At 59.1% G+C, this 20,843-nt stretch overlaps 7 protein-coding genes across 7 annotated transcripts in view; 4 read left to right on the top strand and 3 right to left on the bottom strand.

Annotated features, from left to right (window-relative positions):
• Positions 1-1,034: 1,034 nt before the first annotated feature.
• On the top strand, positions 1,035-1,680 carry F751_2405 (hypothetical protein; the record flags this gene model as incomplete). The annotated part of the gene is made up of 3 exons (XM_011399274.1): positions 1,035-1,187; positions 1,306-1,413; positions 1,537-1,680. 3 exons carry the CDS (start codon positions 1,035-1,037, stop codon positions 1,678-1,680), a joined length of 405 nt encoding a protein of 134 aa, XP_011397576.1.
• A 314-nt stretch (positions 1,681-1,994) lies between these two features.
• Positions 1,995-2,969, top strand: F751_2404 (hypothetical protein; the record flags this gene model as incomplete). The annotated part of the gene is made up of 2 exons (XM_011399273.1): positions 1,995-2,420; positions 2,907-2,969. 2 exons carry the CDS (start codon positions 1,995-1,997, stop codon positions 2,967-2,969), a joined length of 489 nt encoding a protein of 162 aa, XP_011397575.1.
• Positions 2,970-3,555: 586 nt separating this feature from the next.
• F751_2403 (Mitochondrial folate transporter/carrier) lies at positions 3,556-5,187 on the top strand (the record flags this gene model as incomplete). The annotated part of the gene is made up of 5 exons (XM_011399272.1): positions 3,556-3,673; positions 3,803-3,957; positions 4,068-4,163; positions 4,411-4,542; positions 4,951-5,187. The coding sequence occupies 5 exons, from the start codon at positions 3,556-3,558 to the stop codon at positions 5,185-5,187; spliced, it is 738 nt and encodes a 245-aa protein (XP_011397574.1).
• A 243-nt stretch (positions 5,188-5,430) lies between these two features.
• F751_2402 (Signal recognition particle 54 kDa protein 3) lies at positions 5,431-9,106 on the bottom strand (the record flags this gene model as incomplete). The annotated part of the gene is made up of 13 exons (XM_011399271.1): positions 5,431-5,538; positions 5,688-5,752; positions 5,995-6,086; positions 6,296-6,453; positions 6,653-6,760; positions 6,983-7,095; positions 7,263-7,365; positions 7,588-7,679; positions 7,859-7,938; positions 8,057-8,139; positions 8,360-8,496; positions 8,625-8,727; positions 8,876-9,106. 13 exons carry the CDS (start codon positions 9,104-9,106, stop codon positions 5,431-5,433), a joined length of 1,473 nt encoding a protein of 490 aa, XP_011397573.1.
• A 433-nt stretch (positions 9,107-9,539) lies between these two features.
• On the top strand, positions 9,540-12,143 carry F751_2401 (hypothetical protein; the record flags this gene model as incomplete). Its single annotated transcript, XM_011399270.1, has 9 exons — positions 9,540-9,572; positions 9,765-9,908; positions 10,093-10,251; positions 10,519-10,716; positions 10,915-11,048; positions 11,199-11,434; positions 11,550-11,704; positions 11,816-11,918; positions 12,064-12,143. The coding sequence occupies 9 exons, from the start codon at positions 9,540-9,542 to the stop codon at positions 12,141-12,143; spliced, it is 1,242 nt and encodes a 413-aa protein (XP_011397572.1).
• Positions 12,144-13,145: 1,002 nt separating this feature from the next.
• On the bottom strand, positions 13,146-17,608 carry F751_2400 (Glucose-6-phosphate isomerase, cytosolic; the record flags this gene model as incomplete). Its single annotated transcript, XM_011399269.1, has 15 exons — positions 13,146-13,269; positions 13,379-13,485; positions 13,841-13,989; positions 14,251-14,452; positions 14,628-14,756; positions 14,977-15,067; positions 15,192-15,289; positions 15,436-15,528; positions 15,742-15,844; positions 16,020-16,160; positions 16,270-16,420; positions 16,642-16,714; positions 16,843-16,971; positions 17,116-17,227; positions 17,418-17,608. 15 exons carry the CDS (start codon positions 17,606-17,608, stop codon positions 13,146-13,148), a joined length of 1,893 nt encoding a protein of 630 aa, XP_011397571.1.
• Positions 17,609-18,061: 453 nt separating this feature from the next.
• Positions 18,062-20,843, bottom strand: part of F751_2399 (30S ribosomal protein S9) — a gene marked incomplete at both ends in the record, with an annotated part of 7,104 nt that continues 4,322 nt past the window's right edge. The window contains 6 exons of the mRNA XM_011399268.1: positions 18,062-18,101; positions 18,244-18,365; positions 18,491-18,645; positions 18,958-19,066; positions 19,259-19,401; positions 20,748-20,829. Of these exons, the coding sequence (XP_011397570.1) occupies positions 18,062-18,101; positions 18,244-18,365; positions 18,491-18,645; positions 18,958-19,066; positions 19,259-19,401; positions 20,748-20,829 (651 nt within the window). The remainder of the gene's footprint in view (positions 18,102-18,243; positions 18,366-18,490; positions 18,646-18,957; positions 19,067-19,258; positions 19,402-20,747; positions 20,830-20,843) is intronic.

Genomic DNA, 20,843 nt, shown 5'->3' with positions numbered 1-20,843 from the left:
ACGAACACCCCATGCACGCGCGCGTGTGCATGTAATTTTGGAATAAGACTGCAGCGCGCATCCTTTGTTTGAAAACAGTACAAACTTCAGCTAGGATCCAGTGCAGATCATGGCGCTCACCCTCGCACCGAGTTGTCATGCCGTACCAGAGGCTTCCCACATGGCGTTTCCCACAGCTCGAGAGGCAATGAGCAGCTTACCTTCAGCACCTCGGCCTCAAAGGTTGATTCACTGACGTCGATTACAGCTTTTGTAGGCTGCGCTCGGCTCCTGACCACCCCCCTCGGGTTCCTCGCGTGTCTGAAGGCCGGCTGAGGAGGAGCTCGCCAGCAGCCTTTGAAGACTCCATAGCCGGGTGACGTGCGTTGTATGCGTGGAGATGTGAGAGCTTGCGCCATGCTTCACGCGTCAAAGTGGGACAATGTGTACTCTGGCCCCGCTGCATCTGGTTGTTTCGGGACTCGAGCAAAGATTTTGGATCGCATCGTGTGTCTGGAATGGACGAACACCCATGCACGCGCGCGTGTGCATGTAATTTTGGAATAAGACTGCAGCGCGCATCCTTTGTTTCAAAACAATACAAACTTCAGCTAGGATCCAGTGCAGATCATGGCGCTCACCCTCGCCCCGAGTTGTCATGCCGCGGGACTCCATGGCCGGCGCTTGTGTGCATCCTCACAGTCCCCACATGGATTTTTCCAAAGGCGCCTCATGGCGCATGGGGGCGCACTCCTTGGTACGAGCGCTTTGAACTCATCGCATGGAATCCTTTATTATTCCCTGACCAGCCAGTGGGCTGCTCTGCGTGCTTGACTGTGGGAGGAGCAGCCCTGCCACTCCTCGCTCGCAACCACACAGGTATCGGATGCCGTCACCCCCTCACCATCAGCAGCGTAGCCGCCCGGGCGTCCGGAGGAAATGAAGACCGTAATACCTCCCGAGATTCCAATGATCCGGTATGGGGATGGTTGTCGGTGCCTGCGTCACGCCACGCAAGCTGCCAGACAGCAGCATTTATTTGCATATCAAACGGCATGGTTCTGCTCCGTGTCCTCGCCACCTGGAGCCTCACACAAACTCTGCAGTCATCCAAGGAGCCGATTGAGTTTGGGCACACACGCAAGGACGTTGTCCTCATCGGGGTTGGCCTGATCGGAGTAGGCTATGCCATGTACTATGGTCTGCAGGTCAGTGTGCCTGCGTGCACAGCCAGGGGTTGGGAGCCGACTGGCACCCATGTTCCGTCCTGCACTCCGTCCCCCTGCGTCCCTGCGCTCATGCCTGGACACCATCTTGACTATACAGGCTCTGGGTCTGGACGCCGGCTCAGCAGGGAATTGGGTGCAGCTCTCTGTCTTCCTGGGCATTTGCGTGTTCTGGATTGGGTCATACATCTGGCGCGTTGGCACCAAGGTGGGCTAGCAGTCAGGGGTTTGCACTGCATGTAGTAGAATCCTCCTGTGATAACCGGCAGTTTGGCTAGCAAGCCCATCCAGTATACATATCACTCCACTCCACCTCATTTACACATCTCAGAACATGACGTATGCCAAGCAGCTTTCGGACTATGAGGCTGCGGTGATGCAGAAGCGATTTGAGGAGCTTCCTGAGGCGGAGATCCAGTCCATTCTGAAGGAGCAGGAAGGGTCCAAGAATTCCGGGCCCCTGTCCAGTCAATGAGAGTGGCAAGCCAGACATGCCTGTTGGGCTTTCATGAGCTTTCTGTGCACCATGTAGAATATAAGCTGACACCGCATTGATCTTTGAAGCTCTGAGTTGAGGGGTTTGAGATACCTCCCCATTTGTCGGTGAAGCGCGCGCGCCAGGGCCCGGGGTTGGGATGAGCACCACAGGGAGACCACCAGCAGATATGCGAGGCGAAAGGGGCCGTGACTATACGTCAGTCTTCCAAGTTATTATCTGTCGATAAATAGCACACATCTTGGGGCGAAGAGTCACAGCTTGGAGAACTTATTGCCACGCCGGGCTCGACCATGGCCACCCGAGCCTGGAACCTGCGGTACTCTTTGCTGAAGTTGAAGCATGCGGTGTCGGAAGCAGTTGCATCCCCGCACCAGGGCTCGGTGGCGGACGTCCTGCAGACCACGGTAGAGGCATATCAGCGCCGGCTCACGCAAGTGATCGCATTGGCCGGGGTGTCCATGGCGCCCACTCTCAATCCTCTGGGGACCAAGGACCCCGGGGCAGTGGAGCAGCTTCTTGTTCGCCGGATACCTCGACCCTCCACCAGCAACGTGTGGGTGGGCGACGTGGTGGCTCTGAAGACCCCCTCGTCCCTGCAGCCCATCAGCCTCGCCAACACAGAGCATGTCGATTACATGGTTAGGCGTGTCGCTGCCATGCCAGGCGAAGAGCTGGTTACCGACGACCCGGAGGACGAACCTGTCGTCTTGCAGCAGGTGGGAACGAGGGGCGGAGTTGCTTGCCCTGCTTTGCGCAGCACAGATGTGTGATGGTCTTCAGGGGTGATTTGTGGCACCATGTCAACTCATGATGTTGTTTGCCTGTATGAATGATTGGTATCGGCTTGTGGCAACAATGCGCTCCACTCCAATGCTCTCTCCTGATCAGGGGCAATGCTGGGTGCTGGCGGACAATGAAGAATTGCAGCCTCCAGCAGTCTTGGACAGCCGTACCTTTGGTCCCCTTGACCTCTCAAGCATCATTGGCAGGTGGATCATAGTGGTGATTGGCATTTGTTTGTGGTGGAACTAAGCTGTGGATGTCCCATCCCTCTTACATGGACAGCAAACTGTGTCAGGAGCTGAATGCATTGGTATACGACCCACACTCAGTCTGCCTGCTGCAACATATGCAGGGTACTCTATGCAGCAAGATCCCCATCAGACCATGGGCCTGTTGAGAACAGTACAGCAGCCATGCAGGCTGATGTGGCTGTACTGGAAGCAGAGCTGGACATTGATAAGCTGTGCAAGCAGGAGCAATGAGGATGACGGTGCATCAAGGCGTGCATACTATGCTCGATGCGTAGTCGCCTGTAACATAAAGTGCACGCTGGACGGACAGTAACTGGCTCAGTAATGAAATCACCTCAAGTGGCTCTCCCAGCTTCCGCGCTCCGACTCGTGATGGGGGAGTGCTCGACAGCTCTAAACGCAGGACAGCAGCATGCGCAGATGCTGTACCCTGGAAATTGTTCATGAGCATTTAGACGAGTTTTATTTGTACGTGGCATGTAGGCAGCAGGTGGTGTAGGAACCAGCGAGCCGGACGCGAATGCCGGATGGACCTGCACGCCCACAATGGTGAGCGGCCAGGCTGGGCGTGCCAGATACTCGTAAAGCTTTCATTCATTGCATGCACAGATGATATGACCAATTTTATATTCATGCAGGCACCATGGGGTGGCTGGGGGTAGCGCAGGGGTGGCCACCGTCCTCCTGCTGCAGCCGCTGGACGTCATAAAGACCCGACTCCAAGGCACGCCTTTACGTGCAACATGAACGGGGAAATTGTGACCTTCTCCCCTGCCTGACATGTGGGTGATATCACACTCCAAACTACCCACCCTGCATGTGCCTGCCGCATGCAGTTCAGGATGGCATCAAGGGCACCCTGCCGTTGTACCGGGGCACGCTCGATGCAGCAAGGAGCATCGTCCGGCAGGAGGGCTACCAGGCCCTGTATGCAGGTGAGGCGCATGCTGTGCCTGCTGGTCCAAAAGAATCTGCACACTGCTCTGCTTGACGGAGTTGCGCTGCAATCATCTGCCAAACCTCGGCCCCATGCGGGGAATTTCCCTCCTTTTCAATGTCTCCAGGCCTGGCGCCTGCAGTCCTGGGTGCGGGCGTGGCCTGGGGGGTATACTTCTTCACCTACAACCGCGCCAAGGAGCGATACAGGGCCTGGCAGGGCAGCAGCGGCAAGCTCCCTGCCCATCTGCATCTCGCCAGCGCCGCCGAGGCAGGAACCCTGGTGCGTTGATGGGAGGTTATGGAGGGTGGGATGGGTAAGAGAAGGATCAAATGGGAGCGTATGTTTCATGCAGGATTCCCATGTCCAACCTCTTCCCATTGGCCCCTCAGGTGTGCTTTGTCACCAACCCCCTGTGGGTCGCCAAGACCCGATTGCAGCTGCAGCAGCGCCAGGTCCTGGCGGCCAGCAGCGCTGCAACAGCCGCGGTGCGGAGCTGGCCAAGCGTGTGTTTGTATATGTGTGTGTGACTGCAGCGGGTCCAGTGTGTCATGTCCAAAGGAGCGGTGTGCAATGTTCTGTGTTTTTGTCGGGCATTGACTGAGAATTCCTCTAAGAATGCGATGCTGAAGGCCCTCGCCCTTGCGGGCGAAAGGCCGCCTGCTATCTGATGCTCAGCATTGCACTCACCCGCTAAGCGCCATAACCTCCGTCCCCACCTTGAAAACATTGCAGGCCGCTGCAGCCCCCTACAGGGGCCTGGTGGACTGCCTGGTCAAGATCGGCAGGCAGGAGGGCATCCGGGGCCTGTACAAGGGCCTCGTCCCATCCCTCTTCCTCGTCTCCCATGGCGCCATCCAGTTTGCGGTGTACGAGGAGCTCAAGGCGCTCGCCGCCGGCCGCCGGCGCAGCACGGCGCCGGCCCAGCGTGCGCAGCGCGAGCCTGGCAGGGCCCCCTTGTCCTCCTTGGAGATCACGGTCTGTGGCGCCCTGTCCAAGCTCTCGGCGTCTGTCGCAACCTACCCCTCTCAGGCAAGGCCACCGGCCTAGGGTTCAGTAGCTGGATGCCGAGGGGACGAGCGTGGGCCTGCTGACTCGGGACCTTACTGGCTCAGTATACGGCCTCTGTGTCGAGCGGTTTTGGTTCTTTGCCTGCCTGCAGCGCCACGCTCGGGGGCCTTTCCCCCGTAATATCCCACCTCTGATGGACCATGCCTGCCCTCCGCACCCCAAGCAACCCCAACGCCCCTCCCACCCCCCCCTTCGTCCCCACAGGTCATCAGGTCCCGGCTGCAGCAGCGCGTGGACCCCAGCCGCAGCGTGCGTTACGTGGGCGTGGCGCATGCCCTGCGCCTGACCCTGCGCCGTGAGGGACTGGCCGGACTGTACCGCGGCCTGGCGCCCAATGTACTGCGTGTCATGCCCCAGTCCGCCATCACCTTTGTGGTGTACGAGTCCATCATGAAGTGGCTGCAGCCCCCGCCGCGCCAGGGGTCGTCACGCCCTAGCTGACAGTCGGGCGGTGACATGTGTGCACAGTGACTGGCATGGAACTGATGGCCAAGCCCAGCACCCCCCTGGACTGAAAATCTCTTGCCCTCTGTACAGCGGCAACCACCCATGCGGGGCTGGAGCAGAGGAGGGGCCAGGCATTTCGGGGGAAGGGGTCCAGGGAGCCCAGCCGGCCGTGCTGGCAGCGACGCAGGCAGGGGCGCGATGTGAACAGTGTCTTGCAGCTTCGTCCAGGCTCCACCCTCAGAATTTGCCCTCCATCTGCTTCATCAGGTTCTGGATGGCGCCGGGGCCACCCATCATCTTTAGCATGTGTGGCGGCAGCATCTTGCTCATCTGAGCGATGTTGGCCTGCGTGGGAGGGAGGGGGTGAAGGTAGTCAGGATTAGAAGTCGATGGCATGCACCAGGCCTCCCTCACCACACACGGCAGAGCACATGTCAGTCAGTCGCTCAAGCACATGCTCCTCCTCAAACAACCAAGAGTCAATTGGGGCCGACCTGCATGTTCCTGGGGTTCATGTCGCCCTTGAGGTTCTTGGGAATCTTCATGCCCTTCATGGCGGCTGCCGAGAGGGGAGGGAGCAGAATGAGTGGGGAGGCAAGTCGAAACGGGAGTTATATAGGGGGTCCATGCACCTTTGAGGCCATGCAGACAGGCGGAGGTGTGGTGCCCACGCACTCGTTGCAATATATCTCATGCCATTTGCAGGGCACGAGGCCAGCCTGCAGGACAACTGAGATCCACCCGGCCCCTCTGATGACACTCCGCAGTCTCTCCCTCCCCCACAACCCCAAGCGCACTTACTTGAGAACACCTTGGCCAGCCGCTTGTACTCCTCCAGCATGAGTTGTACATCGATTACAGAGCTTCCGCTGCCACGAGCCCATCGTAGTATCCTGCGGCAGCAGGTCGTGTGCATGGAATTTGTCAGTGTGAGGGCTTGGGGATCCTGGGGATTCACAGGCATCAGCAGGGGAGCAAATAATCTCAAGACAAACGAGTCTTCCTAGGGGTGGCACACAAAGCCCAGCACCCGAGACGTTGCAACCCTCTACCCCTTGGCAGCCTCCCATCGCGCTCTTCTACATGCCCAGCAATGCCTTACCTGGAGGGCTCGCTGAAGATCTTGGTGGAGGAGGAGTCCAGCTCCTTGGCGGTCATGGAGTCCATGATGGTCATGAATCGCTTCAGCTTGGCCTGGCTTTCCTTCTCGGACCCCGGTTGCATGATGGCGTTGCTGAAGCCGGGAATCATGCTCATGACCTGTGCATAAAGGTCACGCAGGGAGGCGTGTGGGATGGGGTGGAGGGGCGCTGCATGCACAGGGAAGCAGGGCATAGGGGACTATTGGCTGGGTGTGGGGCCACTCTCGAGGTTGAGCAAGCTCCCTAGCATCGTACAGCGACGTCGCCCCACCCGCATGCCTGCACAGCCCTGCTACCATCCCGCCTTCAACCATCACCTGGCTCATGGGTCCCATCTTCATGATGTTCTGGAACTGCTCGTACATGATGCGCAGGGTGAACTCGCCCTTGGAGATCTTCTCAATCAGCTCCTGCTGCTGGTCCTCCTACTCATCGGGGCCAAGAAGTGATGGTGTAGGAAATGAGGCAACATGGCAAGCCTTGCAATGCACTGATGAGGCGACTCAAAACCACACAGGATTCAATTTGATTGTTCCGGGAGGGCATATCAGACAGGTCATGGGCTGCCACATCAGACACATGAAAGTTTCTGCGGCCCCTCAGGATCCCTCATGACCTCATCCCGGGCATGGCCACTGAGAGCTCACCTCGGGGATGGCATCCTTGACCTTGTCAATGAAGCCGCCCCAATCACCCTTCCCAAGAAGTCGTCCGACAAACTTCTTGGCCTCGAAGTGCTCAAACTCGTGCATGTGTTCACCTGTAGGAGTAAGGGAATCAACTGTAAATCCCGGAAAACTCTAAGGCAGGCAGTGCTCAAGCATGATTATGGGCTACCTCATCAGCAACCTTGGAACCTTTAGTTCTGGGCAGCCGGGTTGCCCAACTCCACCCCTCAGGGCACGCTGCCTGCACAAAGACGCTCACCTGTCCCAATGAAGGTGATGGGTGACTGGGTGGCCGCGACAGCCGACAGAGCGCCGCCACCCTTGGCATGCCCGTCCAGTTTCGTGATGATCACTTGCCCAACCTGGCGGGTGTGAGGGGTTCAATCGATGCTCAGAATGGTATCGAGATGCCGGCAAAGTGAAGAGGACACAGCCAACATGGAGTGCGTCCTGAAGCCTACACCAGCACGCTGTGCAAATGGTGCTGGACATTTCCACAGGCTTAAGTCAAGCCTTAGCAACATCCCTGACAATGTGTCCTCCCTCCACAAGAAGAACAGGATCAAATACATTCTCAGACTCACATCCACAGAGTCATGGAACGCCTTGGCTTGATCAAACGCCGCCTGTCCAATAGAGCCATCCATGACAAAGATGACATGGTCTGGCTGTACGGCTGCAAGTTGACGGGTATAGCGGGGGATGGTGAGTTCCAGGTGGAGGTCAAGGTGCAGGCCCTTCCAGTGTCCATGCAAGGCTCCGATGGCATAAAGTCCCCACTCGGTCCAAATTGCAACCCACCACCGTTGCCACGACTCAGAACAAATGACCCTCAACCATCGCCCATCTGCTCACCGGCAGCCACCTGCCGCATCTCCTCAAAAAGGGACTCCTCCTGCTTGTGGCGACCTGACGTATCGACAATGATCAGGTCCCTGAAGGGATAAGAGGAGGAACAGGTGGAGGGGACCCCAAGGAGCTGACCAGGCAGGGAAATTGCTCGAGCAGGCTGGAGTGGATCCCCTTTGCAAAGCTCTACCCCGCTCATCTCACCGCTTCTCCTGCTTGAACCGTTCGACACCTTGCTGAGCAATCACCGCCGGATCTGTCTCGGTGTAGCTCCCGTAAAATGGAATCTGGGAAGTGGTGGGTGTTGAAGAGTGCATCTTGCTGTGGACAGCTGTGGACCATGAGGGCAACAGCATGCATTCCAAGCGGACATTGTTCTGCAGCACTGTAACTCGACCTGGACCCACAGTGCAGATACGAGCCAGCAGCGGCCTTAAGGTTCCCACACAAGAGTCCAGGCACAGGAAACTGCCCTGAATCATAGCTGCACCTCAAGACGGCACCTACCTGCGCTTTTGTAGCATTCTGCTTCAGCTGATCGAAAGCTCCTGCTCGGAAAGTGTCCGCACAGACCATGGCTGGTTTGAAGCCCTTGCGTTTATAGTAGTGCGCATACTTTGTACACGTGGTCGTCTTTCCAGCACCTGGGGGCAAGGCGAGAGGTTCGGATGAGAACACTGGTAGGTGACATGATATGGCCGTAGAGGTCATTTGTGGAGATGCAAGCTGGACCTACTTCCTCACCACCTCCATGGCATGCATTGCCCCTCACCTTGCAGCCCGACAAACATAACGATATTCGTCCGCCCCTTCTTGAACTCCTGCTGCGCAGCCTGGCCACCCTCGATCATGCTGCACAGCTCGTCAAACACAGCCTGCGAGATAAACGGTGCGGCTTTTGGACGTGGGAGGGTGAGGTCGCAGGGCAGCATCATCTATGCTCCGCATCTGTTCACCTGTCCTAAGTCCCGCTGGGTCCAACGAGGGCCACGACTGGAGGCAAGCATGGATGTTGCCAGTCACCTTTTCAATGATGCGCTGCTTGCTGAGGCCCCTCCCCAGTTCTGAGACGTTCACCCTCTTCTTGACATTGTTCCTCAGGCTGGCAACCAGCCGGACATTGACATCCGCTTGCAGCAGGGCAGCCGCGATCTCTTTCAAGCAGGCGTCCAATACCGCCTCATCGATGACGGGGGCGGCAGAAAGGGAGGCAAGGGCCTGCGTTACCCTCTGCCCCAGCTCCGCAAGCACCATCCCGGGGCGAGCCTGGTCAGGCGCTGGACTGGGGGCGGGGGATCACTGAGGGCGATCAGGCATACGTGACACCCATAAGATCCTCTAGAACAGGATGTTTTAGCCGTGTCGAGTCGTAAACTGGTTCCACACGTTCCTGGATTCGCTGCTCGGCACTCGTGCTGTGCGTGACAAGGAGTCGCCGTGCCCCCCGAAATGTCACCACCAGGTGGTCGTGAGCGTCGAGGCAGTCTGTTTTTCGAGAGCGTCGCTGGGTCCCACCCAAAAGTCGACACTGAGCAGCACGGCTTCAGAGTGTACACAATTCACCTGTGAATATCACTGATCCTGGTTCGGACTGGCTTGCACACCCACAACCCAGGGAGAAGACCACTGGGCACGACTAACTGCCCACTACTGACGACGACCTCGACATTGCACTGGTCGCTTCAGTATGTCGCGGCAGAGTATTATCCTTACATTAGGAGTAGTACTCCTGACTTTGAGTTCTGGAATCGCCCTCGATCTGGTCCGTGCAATCTTTTCGTGTGGAGGGAGCGGAATCTTGTCCCCGCTGACGAGCTCAGCGGAACATTGGTGGCTCGTCCGTAGGATCTCGTTGAGCACATGATACTCTGCGCTTGAGATGCTAAACTAACTTTATCCCCATTCTTTGCAGGACTGTCGCACGTACAAGTCGCCAGGGCGCATTGACACGGTCACCGGAGTGGCACGGGACTACCTCGTGGTCAAGGATGCATTCACGGTCGATGACCTGTCCGTCACTCTGTCCATCGCCCACCCGGATGTGGCTTCATTGAAGGTGGGAATGCGTTGCTTGACGGATTGTTTAACATATGGCTGGATGAGATTACAAGTCTGTCGTCTGCCTCAGCATAGAGTCCACGAGATTGTCTGCAATGCCCATGGGAATCCCCCCCCGAGCACGGAGGGGCAGTCTCACCATGGGCATGTGGAAAGCAAGCACCCCCCTTTCCTCCGCACAGGTCACCCTCACGGCGGAGCCTCCCATCGTGAGCGCAGAGTCCCTCCCCACCAGTAGTCGTACCATTGTCCTGAAACAAGGTGGTGTGGGCGGCGCCGGAAGCATCCTGAGGAAGACCACGTTCAACGACAGTGCCACAAGCGGCCTCTCCAGTGCCGAGGTGGGCGGAGGCGGGTTGTGGAATGAAGAGACCCAGGGGAAGATTGGAAGACGTAAATCAAGCGAAAGAGCTGGCGTTGGGACGGCGCTGTAGAGCGTCGATCTCGAGGGTGGAGGGTCTTGGACGTTCAGTGGGCCAGAATGGCCAATGCCACAGACTCATCATGATTTGTACTTGTCATGAGGGCTACTGCACACTGAATGGGCACGATCTGCCTTCAACTGCACTAACGCTCCTCTAACCATCCCCCTTTGTTATTTGCAACAGAGCGATGCCCCCTTCACGGACTCCTACATCCCAACCCAGCGTCTGGGTTTCATGTTCGAGGATGGCGACGGCAAGGATGCCTCCGACGGCGGCAGCGAGGGCACCTGGATCCTGCAGGTGGAGGATCCCCTGGAAAACTCCACCACCCGTCAAATTGCCCTTAATGGCTGGGCCCTGACCCTCTGTGGCATGCAGGAGGTGGGTGGCACATGCCTGATGTTTCGAGAGTGGTCAGGTCTTGGGTCTGGGTGTACATTTTTCATGGGATTGCAGACGCGCCCTCCAATCACCTGTGCTCCTGCGGCGGTGAAAGGTGACCAGGAACCAGCATGGGATGGTGTCACATCCCTTCCCCATCCAGGTCGGGACCATCTGACCTACCCCACCCCCTTACAGGCAGGTGAAGCTGCCGAAGCCCCTTCCCAGGAGGCCACCACTCCAATGATGGAGAGGCCCCTTGTGACGGCCTCGAACGGGCCCCCGCCACCCGCCGCCCTCCAGATGAACGTGGTCAAGTCCCCTGCCACCAGGTGCGCCCGGGACCGAGAGGTCAGGCCCCTTGGATGTTTGCGAAATAGTACACAGAAAACCCTGCGTGACAGCAGCTGAGACCAGACTTCTGGGTGTGCCGCAGCTCCTGCCCTCACTGCCTCTCCGTACTCCATTCGCACTGTGCGCAGTTCCTACCTGGGCTGGACTGTCGTGACCAACGCTGCGACAGCATCGGCCAACGCCGCCGCCACAGCGGGTCCGGCGAGCCCCATTACAAAGGCGGGCCCTTCGAGTCCTGTCGCCGCTACGGCCTCGGCGGGCGCCACGGCCTCGGCGGGCGCCGGCGCTGTATTTGGTGTCCCCACACCCACAGACGTTCAGCGGGTGGCCAAGCAGTACAACAACTACCTGCAGGACGTGTTTGGTGCGCAGGGAGGGAAGTCATGTGTGGGGCGCGCATGATGGAGGTGATGCAGATGTTGGTATCGATGGCAGTAAACCTCTCACACCTCTGCATTGGGACCCGATGCTGTTCACAGGCGACTGCACCGACGACATCTGCAAGCAGCACAAGGACAAGATCTGGAAGGGCGCCCTGTACGTCCTGTATGCCTCCGCGGCCTGGGATGGCCTCAAGACGGCCAACGAGGACACGGAGCACTTCATCAGCAAGCTGCGGGATCTGCTGCCGGGGGTGAGGCCGCTGCGATGTACGGGGAGAGCGGGGACAGCGTTGCCATGCCGTGCTAGAGCACATGCCGACGCCCTGCGCCCATAAGCCCAGCGTGCGCCCTCCTGCCCGCAGGACAACCCGCACCTGCTGGCGTACATCAAATGGCTGCAGGAGAATCGCGAGCGCCTGGACGAGTTCTCGGCCGCCCTGAGGGAGAACATGCGTAGCAGCCCAAGTGAGTCTGGCAGGAGGGGTGCGCAAGATAAGGTGCTGCAAGGGCTCGGCACCTGGTGGAAGGGGCGTGCACCGCACATCCTCGGCACGTGTCCTTTGATGTTGAGGCAATCGCATGAACCGCCCTGCGTACACGATATCCCCAGGCAAGCTGGAGAAGAGCTTCAAGAAGCTATTCGTCGCCATCTCCTCCCTGCCCGACCTCTTCAGCCACAAGTCATCCTGAGCGACGGGCTTGCCACGGCCCACTCTCAGAGATGGAAGTACAAGAATCATGTTGCAGCATGCTGCATGCCAGTCGCGAGCCCTGTCTGGTCTGCGTCTGGCCTCATTTCATTGACCAAGTATCCGGCACAGAGTCTACAAGAAGCAAGAAAAGGCAAATCATTTGGACGGTAGCATGTAATGTGCTCAATAGGCGGGAGTCATGGTCCTCAGTGTGTTGAGCCAGCGGACGGCACCGGCTATGCGAATTCAAACGTATCTGGTGAATCGTGCCCTGCCGGGATACTTCGGGGTAGCTACCTCTCAAGGTTGCTGCATCCCTCGCTGGAATCTCAACATGCAGGCAAAATTTTGCTAGGTTTCATTGCATTTCCTGATCCACACGCCATCATGTTGTCCCAAGCATTTCATGCAGGCCTGACGGCCACCGTTCTCCCACCGTCCCGGCATCGTTGCCATGTGCGTCATGCAGTCCCTCGACGGTACGATGGAGTCCCTGATCCGCAGCATGCGCCCACTTACACCATGTCATGCTGAACAAATCTTTCAGCCCATTCACCCATGCCCTGCAGGATATCTGCCCGCCGTCTGCATGCGGTCCGGGTGAGGAGCGAGCAGCCACCCATCACGACGCCACCCCCAACCCCCGAGCCTCAGCCGCGCAGCATCCCCGCCCATGAGCCTGGCCTTCCCCCCATCACCGCACCCGGTCCCAATGAACCACAACCCGGGAGCCTTCCGGGCCACGAGCCCGGCCCGCCATCTGTGCCCAACCCGATTCCAGGGGCGCCTGGCTCACAGCCCGGTCCGGGAGCCCCCGGTGTGCCCGGCACCTGAGCATGCATGCAGTCCTTTCCCTTGAGAAGCGAGCATAGTCATGACTAGATCTGGTTGTTTTTAACTTTTTAATATTGGCGCTGTGCTTTCATGTGCATGCCAGGAAGTTGAGACAGAGAGCCAGACATCCAGTCCACAAGGCGATACACGAACTCCCATCGCCAGATCAATCCTCAGCCTCACTTTCATGCTTGTCCCAGGGCGCCACGCACGCCTCGCTGTGGATGAGTTCGCAGGGGAACACATCCCTCGGCTCAGGGTACAGCAGCTGGGCCTTGCCCTCCAGATACCTACAAGGGATTGGATGGGCAGCAGGAGTATCATGCTTGGTAGGAGAGTGCCAGGCATACTTGTTGGAAGGGACGAGCACTAGGTCCTTCCCAGTGGTCAACCATGCACCTGTTGATCATCTTGCGTGAGGAGGGGTTGAAGCCGTCCTCCTTCAGGATCTTGCGCAGCTTGGTGCGAGCCTCGTGCATCTTCGTCCTCACCTTGGAGGCCAGGACCTGGTGTTTGTTGTGAGGGAGAGGTATCAGGAGCCTTGAGCTGCAATCAGCACGGCACTGTTGCAAGAGGTCAACCCAGTCGGAAAAGGACAGTGCGCGATTCTGACACCCTCTTTGTGGGCTCTGTGTGCAGTCCAAACCCCGGTACGCTTCACGATGACGTGGCAGGCACAGCCCGCCTGCATGGCGGCCCCCTCCCAGGCCACAGGCTCGATGGGCAGCGGGATGCTTTCACACCCTCCATGGGACCTCGATCCTACGCCTGCCGTGCATGGGCCTCCTCTTCTGATCCTGCCAGCCAACCAGCCATCCCCCTCTGTAAGCCACTCCACGTCGCCCATCCGCCACGACCCACCTTGCCGAGCTCGACGCCCCACTGGTCAAAGGCATTGATGTCCCAGATGAAGCCCTGGACAGCCACCCGGTTTTCGTAGAGGCTCAGCAGCTGGCCCACGGTGAAGGGTGTCATGTCGGGCAGCAGGAGGGAGGTGGAGGGGCGGTTCCCTGTGGATTGAGCGGGGATCGTTGATGTAGGGATGGGCGAGGCAGAGGGTGCGCTGAGGGCGGTGATCAGTGCTGCAGGGACTTTGCCACTCAAGCACGCCACGCCTGGATCTCTCAGGCATGTGATCCTCCACACATGCCGCCCACCCTCAAGCAACCTCCCATCGACAAGCTCTGCAGCCCTTTCCCTCCACGCCATGAATAAAATCACCCCCCCCTCCCCTCCACTCTCCCCCCCCCCATGCGCATGCCACCACCCACCGCTGAACGTTTTGTGGGGGATGATGGACTGGGGAAGGCCCTCGGCCCGCAGCGCCACTGATTCCTTGCCCATGGCCAGCGCATCGGCTTGGGCGAAGAAGTTGCACATGAGCTCGTCGTGGTTGCTCACCAGCTCTCCCTTGAGATACACGCTCTGCTGGCTCTTCACCACGCCGATGAACTCGGCGGGCACGACACGGCCCTGCGGAGCGTGTGTGGAGGGTTGACGCGATGGTGCTGAGGGTGAGGCAATCACCAGACTGCCCTCCACTGAGGATTACTACTATGCGGCCGAAGAAGAGCAGGGCCGGCATGCCTTACTGCAGTGCGTTGGACACACATGTCTCAAGCCTCCCACCACGAGACCCCCCCTGCACCTGGTGGATGAGCTGGTAAAAGGAATGCTGCCCGTTAGTGCCAGGCTCGCCAAAGATGACCTCGCCCGCCTTGAACGGCAGGGCGTCCCCTTCCATAGACACCTGCTTGCCGAGGGACTCCATGGACACCTGGGCGGGGGCGGACCAGTAAGTGGGTAGGTCAATAATTGGTGGAGATGCCTTGCAGTCTTACAGGGAGTGTCAGTACACAAGGGAAGCCAGGTGGGCATCCGATATGTGGCGCCCCGGGCTCTGCGACGCAGTGGCCGGCTTCCAGCACGCGATTGGCAGAGTGCACGCTTTACCAATGACTCCCCCATCCGTCTGCAAACCCTCCCAATTTCTGCACCTGCTGAATGTGGGCCGGGAACTTGGCGAGGGCCTGGCAGTAGGGCAGGATCGCGATGGAGGACCTCTTCATGAAGGTGGAGTTCCAGATGCTGAGGGAAAGGGGAGGGGAAATGGGGAGGATTGGGACATGGGCAGGAGACAATGGTTTGAGTAGCACAGAGCCCATGTCTTCGAGGATCACCTCGCGAAGAGCTTCCTCCCCGCTGTACCCACCTGAGCAGGCCCAGGAGGACCGGCAGGTTGGATGCAAAGGGCGCCGTCCTGAAGTGCTGGTCGACATCCCGAGCCCCCGCCAGGAACTCCTCCACTTTCTGCAGCATGGCAAGGGGAATGGTGGATCATCACAGCTGCGATGTGCAACGGGCAATCCTGCTCATACCCACCAGCACTTCCGATAAATCAGGTCAAAACTCGTTTCTGTTGCATGCCTTCTGCTCGCTTCCCTGCTCCCGCGTACCTCGTATCCATACTGCAGTGCCAGGGGCAGGACGCCCACCGCAGACGTCACCGAGTAGCGGCCGCCCACCCAGTCCCAGAACCCAAATGCGTTCTGGCAAGGGGAAGGAAGGTGGAGGAGGTGCGGGTGAGGATGGCATGGATGTGAATGCCAGACTCGGCGCAGGTCTCAACCAAGGCAGTGAGGCCTCGCCAGGGTGGCAAATGACACCCTTGCTGCGCCCTCCCGCCCATGCAACCGAGGGCACAGAGCTGATTGGCGAGACCACTCCCCATCCCCGACCTATTCCCCCCTTTTCCATCGCACCTCGGTGTCGATGCCAAACTCCTTCACCAGCTTGAGGTTGGTGGAGACCGCGACCATATGTTTGGACACTGCCTCCGGTCCAAGTTCGGCCTTCAGCCATGTCCTGCGGGGTGCACATGGTGGTACGATGGGCTCGCTTGGGGTCCGGTGCCCGCCCGCATAGATGAGATGTGCTGCTCTGTCTGGGCCGAAGATGCTCGGAATGTACCTTTTCTGAGCAGAACACCCAAACACACACACCCAAGCCCTCCCGGCACCAAACCTCCAAACGCGCGCACCTGACGGTGCGCGCGTTGAGCATGGTCTCCGTGGTGGTGAAGGTCTTGGACACCACGATGACCAGCGTGGTCTCGGCCCGCAGCCCGTGCAGTGCCTTGGCGACGTCCACGGGATCCACGTTCGCCAGGAAGCGCAGCTTCCTGGCAGGTGCGCAGGGGAGGCACGCTGATCAGTCACAGGCCACAGAGGCTCTGGAAGAGGGGGGCCCGGAACCCAGCCTGCACTCCACGCCTGACCCCCTTGGCGCACCTGCCCTCAGCCTCCTCCTGGCTCTTGTGGTCGAAGGAGAGCGCGGTGTGGACGAAGGCCGGTCCCAGGTAGCTGCCGCCGATGCCGACGGCCACCACGTCCTTCAGCTTCTTGCCGGTGGCGCCCCGCCACTCCCCACTCCTCACGCGTTCTGCAGGTTTGGGTAGGGAAAGGGGAGGGGGCTGGGTGGAGATGCCGGGAGGCTGAGGGGGACCCTGCTGGGGTCTGCTGACATGTCCCCGGGCAGACTTGGGGGAGATGGCTCGGACTGCATGCGATCACATGCACATGGTCAACTCTTCACGGACTAGGACTCCCTCCCTCCTGCGCAGGCCTCCCAGTTCCTCCCCAAAACAGATCCCTGCGACTCACCTGAAAAGTCCTTGATCCTGTCCAACACAGCATGAACGTCTGGCACGACGTCCTTGCCATCCGTAAACACTTGCTGCAGGGCGGTGTGCAGTACCGGGTGAGGGGAGCATTCTGGCAGTCGAGTACAGCCAACGCTCGCGACCCTGCCAACAGTGCACCCAGGCGCTCTCAGGCCATCCTCCTCCCTGAGCACCCGCTCACCTCATCGCGCGAGGCGCGGAGGGCGGTGTGCAGCACGGCTCTGTCCTCGGTATGGTTGATGTGCTTGCCCGCAAACATGTCGGCAATCTTCCCCTTCAGGCCCGCCCGCTCCGCCAGGTTCAGGAGCAGCTATGCGGTGGAAGAGGGAGGGGTGAAGTGAGGGACTGTGAGCCTGCTGTGTCTCAGAGCCAGGACGGCTTGCCGCTCCTTGAAAATTAGGGGCTGATCCTGGATCCCGCTGCCCCCCTCACGCTCCACAATCCCTATGCGCACCCTCAGCGTCGTCTCGGTCATCGTCTGGCGACTAAAGTCCATGTAGATGCCATTGTGCTCGCGGGAGAAGTGCTCGGCGCGCTCCTCATCCATGAGCAGGTCCCGCAGGTGCCTGGGACGGGCGTGGGGCGAGTGATACCAAGTCAGTGGGAGGAGGGAGGCTGCCCATGGAAGAGAGTAAGCGCAAAGTACACCATATGCCTCGATCATCATCATCAAACCCAGGTGCTCCAGGCCAGAGGCACGCCTGCAGCATGAACAATTCCACCCGCAGCATGGGTGTCTGCAAACAGTCAACTCACAGTGAGTCCACCTCCTTGGTGTGCTCCCTGAGAGCCAACCATTCTGGAGAGTATGCAATGGGCAGCTGTCCACTGCCATCTGCGGCAGCGCCATTGGTCTGCACAGGAGCCTCGGGTGCCGAGGTACGGCACACGGTCCGAGCCTTGGTAGGGGCGCTGGAGATCCTGAGAAGAATAGGGGTGAAGACCATGGAACTGGGCCGCTGATCAATTGCAGAGCGGCAGCTCCCACACGCCGGGATTGGACTTGGGCTACCAGGAAACCCCAAGAATCTGGCACTTTGGCACGCATGCTCCCTCCGCCCCTAACAATGACGACGACACCTATTTGGAAGCTACCTCTGCACATTGAGGGGAGCACGCATGATGTCGCGACATTCGAGAGAGCTGCACGTGCTGCTGGCGCCTGCACGAGGCACACGCAGCCCGGTCCTCAGGCTGGCGAGAGCTGACGACATATCGGTCCGTGTCGCGGTCAAGCTACAAAGTAGTGCAGCCGATCACTTGTCAGGCATCTTGAAAATACCGATCGCCCCTCGGTTTCACTTCGATTCGTGTCGATATGGGTTGCTTCACAGCACGGTCCGCATGCGGGAGGGGGGAGGGGTCCAAAGCACATCCGTAGGCACCCCTTCTCCTGGGGCCTATCGCTTGACCCACTGGAATGCCTTTCGCGCCTTCTTCCTGTGGATGTATGAGTTACGGTCCAGTGTGATTGACACAAATAATGACGCTGCATGCATCCCCGCAGGGAGAAGGCAGAGCACCTCGTCAGACGGCATGCAGCGCACACTCTTGACCCATCAGCTCAGATGACTCCGCCCACCTTCCGGGCTTCTTCCTCTCCACCACACGCGCGTCGCGCGTCAAGAGACCTGCAGACTTGAGCTCCGGACGGTGCGCGGGGTCAAAAAACTGCAGCGCCTTGGCAATGCCGTGCCGCACAGCCTGCATGGTTTGCGGAGGAGGAGGTATGCAAGCAACCAAGCAGTGCTGTAGGTTACCCTGCACTATCAAGGGCGCGATGCCAAACGTGCAAATGGCATCATCAGATCCGGCCCCGCCTCTCACACCTGGGACTGCCCGGTCGTGCCTCCACCAATGACATTGACCATGACATCAAAGGACCCCAGCGTGTTGGTCACCGCAAAGGGTGTGATGACGTCGTTGCGCCGCGGCAAGGTCTTGAAGTACTGGTCGTAGGGCTGCTTGTTCACCATCATGTGCCCTGGGGGGTGAGGCATGGGGTGAAGTGCCAACAGGAAAGTGTGGAGAACGGCCGACATCAGCTTCCAGTGCATGGGGAAGGGGAGGGTGCGGGCAACCTAGACTCCATGCAGCATAGCTTCCTGATGCGACGCTCACACATCCCATGCACTCTGCTTTGAGCTCTACTGAAGGGACCCATGGAGCAAGTGCCAGATAGGAAGTGGAATGGAGGCCCGAACAGGGTCAAACTGTGTCCGGCAAGCACCACGACACGCAATCTCTCTGAGAAGCGGATCCCGCGTGCCCAGACCGCCACAGCTCCCCAGCGCACCCTGGCCCTCCCAGATCCAGACCCTCGCGATGGAGGTCTTGCGCTTGCCGGTGGCCTGCGATCGGCCGAGGTGGTCAACAACACGCACGTGGCTGGCAGCAGCTTCCTCCTGCAGGGGGATCATGAGGTTTGGGGGAAGGGGCATTAGAGCCACCAAGCCAAGGTCAGGGAAGTAAGATGAAGGCCATCATTCCTGAGGAGTCCATCCTGTCTGGGCATGTTCCGCATCCTCCATGCAATCCTTGTTACAGGTTGAGCCCCCAAAGTGGATCCCCCAGGTGCACTCGATCCTCGCAGTCACCTGGAGGTCCAGCTCCCGCTGGCGCCGGGCTGCCTTCTCCTCGGCTTCCGAGTCCAGGGCCATGATGTCCAGCACGCCAGGCATGTCGTCGCCCTCCACCGGGTATGTGGTCTCGAATATCTCCCATGCGCGGTCCCAGTCGCCTGAACGAGAGGGAACGGAGAAGGCGGGTGGTGAAAATCAGCAGCCGTCGATGTTCGTATCCCAGCCTGGAGCGGGGTGGCTTGTGCGGTTGAGCACGCACCAGCATCCTGGCAACATTATGTCGCCACATGCATTTGTAGGAACGCCGAGCTTCAGGCTTCACTCCCCGGGTAAACCTACCCCTCAGCCCCACTGGGCGAGCCATACCTGTTATGATGGCTGAGCCCCACTCGTCCTGATCCCCGGACTCTACGCTTCTCGACGATGTGGGAGGGACGGATCCAGTCCCTGTTCCTCTGCTTCCTCCATCAGATGCGGCCGCAAATCCACGGGCCCTTAGCTGGATGCGGGAGGCAAGGGATGGCGCAGCCCAGGCGCAGCCGGCCTTCACCTCTATAAGGGTGCCGACAGTTCCCACGGTATTCGACACCTGTACGATCTGAGAGGCAACCCGCCTCAGCAGGTGGGCAGCGCGGGACATGAGGCTGCAAAGGGTCCGAGACCCTCCCCTCGAGCACCCCAAGCGTCCCCTCGCGATTAGCGGCACGTCTTCAATACGAGCGCAGCATTGATTTTATTATTGCAAGCGAATTAATTTGATTTGTACCAGTGCCTCTCTGAGACTGGTATGGTTGCTGTAAGCGTGGCAACCCATCGCTGGTGACGAGCACAGCATGCTGCCGCGCGCGTCCGACGATGGCGGGAGGTCAAACATGGAGCTGTCAGTGGGGCAACGAGAGTGATGGTGTACGGCAAGGTTTGAGCAGTCAGAGTCCTCCCAGTCTGACAGAATAGTACTCACAGTCCTCTGGGTTACGGGGTCGAGCCTGGCTGATAAATACCTGTACATTGTGCCCCTGCAGCTGAGATTGCACTTGCCACAGGCACACAACATCATGCATTGGAATAGTTCAGGAAGCAGGTGTCCTCGCAGATGTTGAAGCCAAGGTCTGTTCCCTGAGCAGGATGCGCTGAGAGCTGGTCTCCAGGGTCGAGGAGCCCCGTGTCTTGCCGGATATCCAGCAGTGATGACCCATGCTCTGCAGGCGTATGTGGCAGAATCTGGGTGTCTTCTCGGATGCACAACCCGCCCTCGTCAGGGGACCCAGACACGATCTGGGGCCGTGCTGCGCCGTGCTCCTGTCTTTCCGCAGGTGCTGATAGGGACCATGCCGACGATACTGGCCCTGTGACGTGTGTTCAGGAAGGGGTTGGGTGACGAGAGGATGGAGCACTCTATTTGCAAAGAAGAGGGAGCCCAGCAGCGTCGATTCTTTCAGAACACGATTGCTGTTCCATGTGCCATTATGAGTATGCCATTGACTACCCCTCTACCACATCACACCTGCAAACATGTCGTTCACTGCCTGGAACGCAGCATGCGTGGAGATGGTCATGGTTGGGTCCCCGCCAAATGCATTGGGCGGCTGGAAAGCGTGCT

Source organism: Auxenochlorella protothecoides (assembly GCF_000733215.1).
Source record: "Auxenochlorella protothecoides strain 0710 unplaced genomic scaffold scaffold22, whole genome shotgun sequence".
Classification (NCBI taxonomy): Eukaryota; Viridiplantae; Chlorophyta; class Trebouxiophyceae; order Chlorellales; family Chlorellaceae; genus Auxenochlorella; species Auxenochlorella protothecoides.
Note: the sequence above shows the minus strand (reverse complement) of the source record. Positions and strands in the feature narration are given on the sequence as shown.